The sequence below is a fragment of the Trichoplax adhaerens genome, genomic scaffold (assembly GCF_000150275.1).
Source record: "Trichoplax adhaerens TRIADscaffold_3 genomic scaffold, whole genome shotgun sequence".
In the NCBI taxonomy this organism is placed as follows: domain Eukaryota; kingdom Metazoa; phylum Placozoa; class Uniplacotomia; order Trichoplacea; family Trichoplacidae; genus Trichoplax; species Trichoplax adhaerens.
In genome coordinates, this window is record NW_002060945.1 from 1,365,538 (window position 1) to 1,378,182 (window position 12,645).

Sequence of the window (12,645 nt, forward strand, 5' to 3'; positions counted from 1 at the left end):
CTCTACAATCTATGTCCTCTTGATCTTTTTCAGCATTTATAACACTAATATAATTATTGCACAGCAAATCATTATACTGTGGCCAATATTTCTGCAGAAATAATATTACTTTATTATTGGCTAACAAATTGTTGGCACCGATGTGAGCATGCGGTCAAGAATTAAAATTTACTGATCTAATTCTTATTCGTATCGGAGGCAATGTAGTTCAGAATGAGATTTCTCCACTTATGTTGCAATTTTAAGCACATCGTATGTCGACCCCAACTAAAATTATTTCATATTGCAATAATGATTTGACTAATTTCCGCTAGATTGGAATACTATCAACCTTACGCTAGTTGATCGCAAAGAATTTCTTTCTCAACATCAGTTCTGGATCATTATTGACTACCAGCCACGAATTACGTTAACTAAATAATTTTGATGGTACAATAACGATATTAAGCTGTTGATGGATAACCATTGTGAAATCTTCTCAATCCTGTATTTTAAATTTATACCCGATATTAAAATTGAAAATTGAGTTTCCACGGTTGTTACATAAACACAAATCTCAACAAATTAGTATTTGTTACAGTAGCCAGTAAAGTCTTGTTGATACTAGCCGTAGATTTAATTCCTTCCAGCAGAATAATCATCCAATTTGAGCAGTATTTTTTGGCTTTCTTTATAATTTAACATGATGTAAAAGCAGAAGCAATTTTAAGCATCGCGCTCTATACCGTATCTTATACAAAATTTATGAATTTTTAATCGATAATGAATTGAGTGGTGATATATTAAACAGTTTCACTTTATATGATAAAATCTTGCAAAGATCTCGACATACAAATATGTTGTAAACTAATGACTTTAGAAGCTGAATTATATCATTAAACTTAAATTTAAGAAAGGCAAAATTCTTTACCCTAGATTATGCTAGGACTTAATAGTATCATGATCACATCATAGATAGATTTTTCCAGCTTTTACTATCTACGCGTATGTTGGTATGTTTATATCATATTCTGAAGTATGAATGATACATTTTTTAAATTTTGTAGATCCAAAGATAATTATTCTTACCTTTCAAGATGCAAAATCCAGAAGACAGTCAATATGGCTATCAGCAAGAAGTAAGTACTAGCAATATAATCTAAAATAATTATTACTCTTGCAAACACCGGAAGGATATCATTTGCTTATGATCACATAGTCATTTAAACTTGAATTCTTGTGTTTTGAAAACCTCATAGATTAAACACTGCATAAAACGGACACTTTAATTTAGAGTTAACAAGAACATACTGTGCACTCGTAGTGAACACCATGTATATGCTATAATCTTTATACGCAAAATTTAACTTTTACTTTTCACTAATGTACATAATTATCATTACTACACATAGCATTAAATTTTCCTAAAAAAATAATACATTTTTCACATAAACCCAGTCATGGATATTAAAATGCTTTGATAATGACCGTTCTATCCTTTGCTCTTCACTTATGTTTCTAACTATCGCTATAATTCGTACATGATATTGAACTTGCTTTAAAAACTGATGTTTTCTTCGTACGAAAGGAAAACATCTAGAAATAAGAGCTTTGACAATCACTGTCTCCCTATTTTGACTTGTCAGTAACTTGATGTTAGATGCCAGTTATTAATTAGAATAATTTATTTCTGTTTTTAATGTTTGATGTTGCCAATTTAGTACAGTATCAAAGATATTGAACTTGTGGGGTTTACTTTACTTTTAAATCCTATCACGGCCGAGGATTTCTAATAGTAACATGAATATATCAACTAAAGTCATTTTTAAGACTAGTAATTTTTGTTAACGTTAATACATAATAGAGCAACATTAAATTGAGGACATACATATCAATTTTTTTGCTCCATATGCCAAATGTCTAACGCTGTCATTTTACAGTAATCTCATAGCAAAATTTAATTCACCGCTATTTCTACGTTATCATTGCAAGAATTAATCACTACCGTTTAATTAAGACTAAGGGCATATCTAGCGTGACTAATTCTATTATTCTACGCTAATTAAAGAGCATAAACGCCTCTCGAGGGCATTTTTTCAAATTTTTATAACAATAGTAGTGCAGCTTGAGTGAGAGTAAGTTGCGTTCAATTCAACCATTCTTAAAACGAAAATTTGTTGCTCTATTAAGCAAATCTTGGATTGTATATTGCTATTGATTTTCATCATTCACACTCAAATATTTAATGCAATTGAGTAATTATTTCCCACCACCTTGGTTAATTATTAATACTTTCTAAATTCGAATAACACCCGATAATGGATCGACAAATTGAAGCCATGTCTAAATGCCTTGAAATTACCGACGACGCTTTCATGATATAGTTAAATCGGTAATAGCTATCAATCTCTTGAGTCTAGTTCCAGTAGACATTAAAATCTTCATAACCTAGTCGACCGTAGATCGTAAAAAATTGCTAAAACAGAATATTTCAGCCTAATAGAGGAACGATTGTCCGATTTTTATCATGGTCTTCCAATTGTAATTGAATAGTGAAACAAGTGAAGTAGCAGAAAGTCGTTGTAAAATCAGTGCATTCTAAGATTTTAGATGCCATCATAAAAAAATACTTCAGAAACATTCGTCTATTCTTTCAGTCAGTAACAATTAAATAGCGATTAATTAATTTACGGCAGTCCTGCGTGCACAATAGTAATTTAAGGTTTCACAAATGGACTTGGTAAATATCAGACGTAGCAGTTTTTAAATTCTTCATCATTAAAAATGAATTTAGTCGATCTTTTCTTGAAGCTGGTAACAATCAAATGATAATTATAGTTATACATACAGCTGATAACAATGAAGACTTTTTGAATCGATTTAGTAATCCAATCAGTCTATTTTTTGTGCCCCTCTCACCATTAAAACGATTGCAATCTATCTCCTTTAACCTAGTAACAACTAAGTAATAATTTACACGTGTATTGATCTTATACTAGTAAATATAGTAATACTATAATACGGTACTATTTTAAGGTCCCTGATAAATTAGTATAAAATATCTTCCGGTTAAATATCGTGGTTAAAATGGATAAAGGCTGTTGGAGATCATTAGCATATAGCCTCTGATAACATATATAATTATCGACGTGGCAGTCTCTAATGTAACCCGAATTCATATTCTAAATGATTAGGACTGTTCAATATTCCTTGGCGTTCTATGTGACGGCAATGCTTTGATTTCTTTTAGCTAATTTTGATTGAAAGAATGATTACTAATTAATGTAATCTTATAGCTTTGATGAGAAACTTTCTATAGTTCTTATTGCATTGCATATACGCCTATTTATCCATCAAGTACATGGAACGAAATTTGATTTGTTTCGGTATTGGCAATGATTGATGGCAAAGATCACATTGTAATAGTTTAGCAGAAGTAATACGCAAAAATTGTATTTAGCATTAGCATTAGCTTGACTCCAACTTGTAACTTGGAATTACAGCTTAGATGCATTAGATTAATGAAATGTGGGTAGTTGAATTATTCGATCATTTAATGAAAGAAAAATTCTCTAGCTATTGCAAATTCAGCGTCGAAATGGTATAATTTTCTACGTCCATTTCTTTTAATACAGATAGAAGGGATTAATTCTGGGTAATTTTACCTAAACTACTTGTATACTCGTATGCCCACGTTTTAGCCATGTAATAGCATTATTTTGTAGAGGTTTTACAAATACCCAAAGGCCAAGCAATAATATTGATCCAGTTTTGTTATTGCTTAAGCTTGCTGACGGCTACGTATTCTATTAGAAATTGGACAACAAAAATGCGTGTCAAAAATAGCTTAAACCCACCATGCTGGAGGCCATTTTCATAACAAAAGCAACGAGATTATTTTAGCCATCATGGTTAATAATCGCTTAACTTTAATCGTATTGTTTTGACTTTAATTTATGTTTTATGCTCCATTGCACTATAACGGCTGCTATTTCCTTCTCTTGTTATTCAATATACCAGTTTAGTCCTTACCTATTGAATAGATACGCTCATTTTATATGAAATAACTTCAATTGATAACCGCTGGATAAGCATATTATGCGAGTTATGCTGATGGCCGCTTTTGTCCTAATTTAACAAAGGTGGTGATGATTTGGGGGATAGAGATTTAATTTATTCAATACGACAACATGGCATTCAACTCTATGCTAATTTGCAATTGAATGTAAAGACCGATTTTTCTCTTCATAGAGAGGATAATCAATAAGATAATGTAGTCTAATCATTATTACAGCAAGTAAATTCGTTAATAATGATAACATAAAAGACGTAGCATAAAATCATAGCCGCTATTGAAGCCTTTTAAATCGACCATCTTTTGGTCTATACAGCTTGGTCTTATCTCGAAGCTGCTATTTGCAAAACATAACGAAAAGGATTTAACTAGAATAAAAGATGGTTATTGGCTAATCAAAATTAGTTATGTCTTATCGATTTAGCTTTAGTATCTTCAAGATAATTAGAGGATGCCCTGCAACATCACAAATTGCCGTCTTGAATAAATTACAATTCGATTAGTATTCATAGACCACCCAAATCATGTATTGAACGAGGAAATAAATAACAGTTACTAAAGCTTTCTACATCAATATGAATGGTCACAAAATAGCTAAAAATAACAACATTAGCTATCTTCCGTACAGCAATCAAGGGAAAATTTAGAATTATACATAGCAATTAATATACAAATTGAGTAATAGGCAATAGTGTGCAAGATCTTTAGAATCTCCTTCTTCATTTTACGAATACTCTTTTAGAGTCAGTTTAATCTCTTCTACTGTCATATTCTTATCAATAATTAGTTTTAATGCAATTTCTATTAGCGATAGTAGTTTTTCAAGTTAACTACAAATTCTATACGACTTAACTACCTTTGTATCATTCTTGGTTCTATTTGAAAAAAAAAAATCGATAGTCAATAAAGAAAAAGAAGACACAGCAAAAGCTGTTGTTCTCAATAGAACTAAGCCGTATAAACTAATTATAGTATTAATATAGCACCTTCTGTGTATAAAAGCTATCATAAATTGCGAAATTGGCTTATTTTTTCGTTTTGAAGTTTATTATCCAACAGTTTAAGATGAAGATTGTAAACTGATTTGATCCATTACAAACTAGAGAAGCCTCCCCTTAGATTCAGCCCTTAATTTAGAAAGTATAATCTAGACCACAGTCATTAATGATTGGTGATTTAATCTACTACGAAACTAGATTATTTTCTCAGTTTTTATTCTGTCTTATTAAGAATGTAGGCCATTTTAATTTAAGATTACTAAGGTAATATTTTGTAAAAGTTGGTCATTTTTGATTTTGATCCTAACTTTTCCCTGAAAGATAGCAATCCATCTATTTTCCATTATGATTATTAATAATTTGATGAGTTGGATGGATTTGTATTTTAGTAGTTATTGGAGATCATAATTTAGATCTTGAATTAGAGGTAGATGACATACTGCGAAATATGAGCTGACAATAATAATGTATTAATAAACAAACACAAGTTATACAAGTGATTAATTAACGTGAATTTTAGTATATACTTAAACATAATAATATGGCTACCTTGTCCTATGGCTACTTTATGTTATACCATTTTTAAATATCTATCTATGTGTTACTTTATGAGTTCTTATTACGTCTTAAAAACAAAGAAATTGGCGCCGTACGGTAGTTTATGATTATTTTTATTGTACAGCCCTTCAGTTGCTGTGAAATAAAAGGCTAAGTATTTTTTACTTCCACGTATTGCCCCAAGGCAAATTTATCCTATCTTCTATATTTATATGCTTATTACTGTTTTTTCTTAATTTCACATGATATTTGTGTGAGATTAGCAGCAACAACAAGTAAATTTATTTAGTGACGGTAATTCTTGTATTGCCTAAATATTCAATTAAATCAGAGTACAATTTACACTCGACAGCAAACATTGCTTGAGTTAAATAATATGAATCCATCTTTAATTCATTGACTGCTATGATTCATATCGATTCAAGCTGATTATAAATCGAATGATTTAAAGACTTTTACGGCAACAGCTATAACTCCATTTTCAGTTCGATTTCAATTATCATCTTTACTTGCTTAGTACAATATGAAGTTATATATAAATGTAGAATATTAATACAAACACAATAGATCATTCCAATCATAATCACATCTTGATATTAAATAAACATAATCGCTCATCTTTTGATGTTTTGTCAACATATTTGTCAATCAAAGTTGGCGTTTGTCCAGAAATTAAAAAAATTTGCTCGACTAATATTTTTTTCGATCAAATTAACTCACAACTTTGATCTATTTGCATTGATTAGGAAAGCCAACTACACCAAAAAATCAGAATTAATGAAGATCAAAAGCGTTACCTTTTGAATGCTATGACACAAGGAACTCATGACCGGTAAGATCTATTTAATAAAAAGGCAATACGCATAGTTAGATATCAAAATTATAAAAGACCCATAATCTAGTCAAACTATAGCTTATCTTCTTACAAAGACTAATTCAAAGATTGCCATTAGGACAGCTTTTTGTGTGTCATGACAACTAATCTTCTATATTCTAATGATAAACGCCTAGCAATTCGCTGACTACTGAATTAAGGACCGTAGAAAATCAATTAACTGAATTGTATAGTACTTTAGCTTCAACAGGATATCATTTACCAGCAGGTAAGCAATATTGCTAAATATCGGTAACATTGGGTATAGGATGGACTATTTGATTAATTAAGAAATCCAAGTAGAAATACAAACACAAGTATCTGCATAGAATAATCGGCACGTATAGGTTAGACTTCTTTTGAGAAAGTACCGGGCGATCAATCCTTGTTAAATCATGAAAGAAATGGCTATACAGTGAATGAAAATAGTTCAACTGCGTTCAGCACCAGTGATTTTTGAGACAAATAATTTGTACATTTTACTTGCGCTATAGGCTAATATTACTCTCACTGTAATCTAGATTATAAATTCTTCGTATTGAGCTTTAAAACGTTAGCACGACTGATATAGTTTATTGCAGTTAAAAATTAGTTTTAAAGGATCCAAAAAACTAGTAAAAAGACAAAAAATAATAAATAATTGTAGCTTCTGCTAAAAACTAGTTTCTATAGGGATTTAACCGATATTGCTAATATAAAGAATTTTCGTTTAATTTTACTACTGTATTACATATTCAATTCTTTGCGGCAGTTCAAAGATTTGAAGACTTTTTTGATTTCTATTTTATTCTAGCAGAGAATTCGAACGATTACATAAATAGTATGCAAGATACAACTTGGCAATATTCACACATTGATTCTGGGATGGTTTCTGCTGACACGGTAGCAACACCTTCTGGACTCTATTATGAAGAAGAAATGAGTCCGGCCGCTGTTTTTACACCGACGCTTGAAACGTTGCCAACTCAAAATTCTGTTATAAGTAAGTTGTTCTTTATTTTCCTATCGTACCTAAATCTTTTCACACCGTAGTTATTAAAATGTGGCAGATTTTACTGAGCAAATTAAGATGGAAAGCACCTTAAAAAGCTTAAAACAGGAACAGTTTTCGCTTTTCTTACTTGACGAATCTAATCCACTATGTAACTGTAGTTTTTATGGCAACTGTTGTATCATGCAACAGAAGCCAAAAAGATTTAAGCTAGATACTCGTATAAGTATTTCTTGGCCTAAGCGGGTGGCAGAATTAATATCTCACTTTTAAGCTTATTCCTGAAATTATTTTGTTGATTTTAGTTTCGTAGTAATTTTACTGTCTAGCGATATGATTTAAAAAATACAAGTAATCCAAAATTTATAGAATGTTTCTCACGAATACTGTATATTCTTAGATGATTTTCCTGTATTGCACCCTTTTGCGTTTTACACGATCGCTTTATGCTTACTTCTTTCTCTCATTTTGCATATATAAAACATAAATACAGAGCATTAAAACCTTGTTCTTGTTAACTGTAATACCATCATATAGCATTATCTGGTAAAAACTAGAAAAAGAATTACTTATCCACGTTGATAATTGCAGACTACTTTAGGGAATAGCTAAATAAAAATGTTATCCTGTACAGTAAAAACCCTGTTCCATTTAACTATAATACTATCTTATGAAATTATGATAACCAGAAAGAGAATCACGCTTCTATTTTAAGAATTTCAGACTACGGTACATTTGGGAATAGCTAAATAAAAATATTATCTTAACCGAATTTAACTCTGTGATATACTAATCCTTCTCTATGGATTGGCTTAAATTATCAAGGCAATTCGAGCTTTAATAACAATAGAGGCTCCGTACGGACGCAAAGATTGCGAAATCAATTAATGCCAGACACTGATCAAGCTAGCCATGATAATACAATCCAAAATAATGGCGAATTCTCTCCTACGAGGCCATCAACTGTCCAAAGGCTGAATGAACCATCTGCAGCATTAAGACAAGTTATTCACGATTTGATGAATTATCAGGTACAAAAATTTTATTCAATTGGAACGATGAGTAGACACTGTTTTAATTAGTCTTCAACACAGATAAGTGACTAATTAATTCTTTAGTATGATGTCTACCACGATATAGGAAATAATGATTTGGTTACTGGCAGTGTACCATAAACAGATGCTTAATAGTTATACTTTATCTTATATTGATTAAGCGACTAGCAGTATACCCTAGATAGCTGTTTAAAAGCTATATTTCATCTTGCATTAATTTAGCGATTGGCGGTATACCGTAGCGATATAGCTGCTTAATGTCGCATTTTACCTTACGGAGATTTTGCAAAAGACAGCATAACGTTGATAGATGTTTAATAGATATATTTTATCTTATATAGATTTAGCGACTAGCAAATGTACCGTAGATTGAATGCTTAATTGCTATATTTTATCTTATACAGATTTAGCAAGACAGCTGCTTAATAATTGTATTTACTTTATATAAACCTAGTGACTGACAGTAAAATACGTAAACGATTGTTTAATATTTCTATTTTATAATCTCCCATATAGGATGATAACGATTTAGCTACTCGCAGTATACCGGAGGCAATTAATTTGCTATCTCATGAAGATCCCATGACAGTGGTCCAGATTGCTAAATTTATCAATCATTTATCTAAAAAGGAAGCTAGCCTACATGCAATTATCTCTTCAACTCAATTATTGGCTTCTTTAATACATGCAACTCGACGTTTCTTTGAAAATATCGATCTAGTCAAATTGACTGCTAGTACCTTGCACAATTTGTCATTACAGCAAAGTGGCCTGCATGCAATTGTTAAAGCAAGCAGTGTAACTATTCTATTAGAGATGGTTCGGTAAATGACTAAATTGACTCCTATTCGATATAAAATAGTGCTGAAGCCTTAACACATTTAGCTTAAATTTATTTCTACAATCCATTTCTCTAACGTTTATAATCTCTTTTTTATTCCCTTCAAATCGTAGCTATTTATCGCAGCCAGTAATGTTCTATGCTATTACCACATTGCATAATTTGCTGCTGAATTATGCAGAAAGTCGAATGGATATTTTCTTATCAAGAGGATTAGAAGTCATGATTCAATTATTGCCTTTTAATAACGTTAAATTTCAAGCCATCGTTGCCGATTGCATGTACATATTAGCCCACAGTCATCCAGATTGCAAGGTACTTTATTGCTATAGATAATACAAATGATAATTTTTGAAGCAATTCTAGACACAATGTGCGCTTTATATGCATATATAGCATTACTGCTCTTCATATATTTCTTGACAGAAATCCTAGACGATTTTTAAAGAGCAGATATCTCCGCGCTATTACAAAAGCATGCACTATATTATTGCTCTTCTTGCTTATACAGCAGCTTAATCGTAAAAATTGCCTATATAGCTAGCGATTTCAATTAATTCGTTCAAAGTAGTCTTGTTTTTACTCGGAATCCAAGTTGATCATTTATTTGGTTTACATAAATAAGCCATACTGTGCCTTATGTTCGTAGTCAATATTGTTGGTCTAAAAGCTTTGCACTCTTATTATTGCCATTTTTTTAACAGTTTTAAACTAGTCTCATTTAATTGAATCAATATATTAATACCTGATAAAAATTCTATTTCATAAACTCTTTTCTTGCTGTTATGCTTAATCCATTAGTCCGTTATTTACAACTCGGAAGGGCATATCATTTTGATTGATATCATCAGTAATTGCGATTACGAAAAACTACTTTGGACAGCTATTCGCGTCCTGAAATTATTATCCATTACTGCTTCTACTAAAGTAAACCTTATTAAAGTAAGTCACGTCTAGTTCCTTCGATTATCCTATGGGAAATCATGTAATTTAAACTTATTGCATTGTATTCCTTTTGCATTATTGATTCTACTCAGGCTGGTGCTATGCAAGCTTTGGCTCGGCATTTAAATTCAGATAGCAATCGCATAGTTATACATACTTTATGGACGATGAGAAATTTATCTGACGCAGCAACAAAAGTGGTAATGAATCTAGTAATTTAAATTTTGCGATAAGACTACCGTACCTTGTTGATCACACGCATTATCCTCCTTCGTACAAATTCTAAAGTTTCCGTATTTATATTTTAAGTTTCTTCAGCTTATGCAATAATAGAGAAGAATTCAATATTTTGGATAGGAGTATTTATAGACATTGTAGCATGTTAAGAATGAACACTGTACAGTATAATTGAACACTAACTATATGACATTGTGAGAAATAGATTTCTTACACAACGATGTATTGTATAAATAAGATTGAACGCTAATCTACTTGATTACTTAATAGGAAAATACATATATTTTAAGTTCCATATGTAATAGTGAAGAGTTAGATATTTTGAATAGGAATATTTTTAGACATTGTTATATTTTGAAAAATTAACATTGTGCCGTACAGTACAGTGTAATTGATCATTAACAGTGCTACATTAGGAGAAATAGATTTATTGCACAACTAGGATCTGTGTCAATAAGATTGAATGCTAATCCACTTAATTATTCAATAGGAAAATATAAATAATGCATTGGGAAGTCTAGTGCATCTGCTTAATTCCAATGAACCTTCAATAATTATGTGTATCGGTGGTATTATATCCAATCTAACATGTAACAACTCACAAAATAAGACTTACCTATGCAAAATTGGAGGAGTACAAGCGTTGTTAGATGTACTGTCAGCTTATAGTGATCGTGAAGACATCATTGAACCAGCGGTTAGTTTTCAATGTTACTTGATCATGATGATAACCATAAATAATGACTTGAAATGAAATAGAAAGCAGTTTTTTTAATAACTTGTACCAATATCTCATTTCACTAATAGAATAAACTATTTTAATTAGATCTGTGCTCTACGCCATTTAACCAATAAGCATCCGTATAGTGAGATTGCACAAAATAGTGTCCGAGATCATAAAGGCATTCCAATTGTAATAAATATCTTGAAGAATTGCAATAGTTTTGCAGTTCGTAAAGCTATCGTTGGCTTAATCCGCAACATTGCGCTGTGCCAATACAATATTCCTATCCTCTATGAATTCCATGGAATAAATAAATTAACTGACATTTTATTGGAAACATGTCAAGTTATGAATCAGAGATTAAGCAAACACTCAACAACTGAAATCGATGGGATCCGATTAGAAGATATTATTGAGAGTACTGTAGGTGCTCTGCATGTTGTTTCTAGGCATCCTCAATACCGTGCATTATTAACTGATTCAAAGTGTATACGAATATTTACGCAGGTATTGATGATTACAAATAGCTTTGTTGAAAGCAATTTCAAGACCTATAATAGATATGCAAAGACCAAAATGTTTAAGTGATATTCATAAACTGAAGTCCTGTTTACATTTATTTTTCTTCAGCTTCTACGCTCCAATTCGAACAGCATCGTATGCGTTGCTACTGGCGTACTATCTGAATTAGCTCAAGATAAAGAAGGTGCTCGAGCTATGCATTATCTGGGAACTCCTCAAATTTTGCAAAATCTTGCTTCACACAGAGACGAAGCCATTGGTAAATACAATATGAAGTAGTTAATCTTCTATTTGTAAATTCTACTCCAGACAGCTATAATGGAATATTTTCACTAACTTACATTTTTTGATCGGCAACTCTAGCAACTTTTGCAACGTCGGCCCTATACCGCATGTCTGAAGATAGAGGGTCGATAAATCGTCGACAAGGACCTTCAATAGATCTTAATGGATCCTTTACAGGGTCATTATCGAGAAGTGAGGTAAAGTTTATCCTTTTATAAATTATGTAATGCAAAAGGCTAAAATACACATAACTTGAATTGACGCAGTATTCGATAAATAGGCCATCGATTAAATTTCTTTATAATTACTCTTACCTTACATCATAAAATGCTTATTACTAGTAAATTAGTTCATTGATCAAGCAATAAATAAAATCTGAGATGATTGAGAAGAAATAGATTTGAATTAATTTTCGTCTTAGCTTTTGATTTTAAAATCTATTCTATGATAATTGTCGTGAAACATTTCAATATTCTAAACTTCGATTCTTTCTCCTACGAACAACTTCATAAAATGATGGTAAAATAGCGATTCGAATTAAATAACTCCATGAATTCTCGT

At 31.2% G+C, this 12,645-nt stretch overlaps 1 protein-coding gene across 1 annotated transcript; it reads left to right on the plus strand.

Moving 5' to 3' along the window:
* Positions 1-8,335: 8,335 nt before the first annotated feature.
* On the plus strand, positions 8,336-12,302 carry TRIADDRAFT_22780 (uncharacterized protein; the record flags this gene model as incomplete). The annotated part of the gene is made up of 9 exons (XM_002110267.1): positions 8,336-8,506; positions 9,047-9,354; positions 9,485-9,686; positions 10,173-10,313; positions 10,409-10,528; positions 11,044-11,250; positions 11,380-11,784; positions 11,908-12,058; positions 12,163-12,302. Coding segments are annotated over 9 exons (1,845 nt in total), but the record flags the coding sequence as incomplete, so codon positions are not given.
* Between the last annotated feature and the right edge of the window lie 343 nt (positions 12,303-12,645).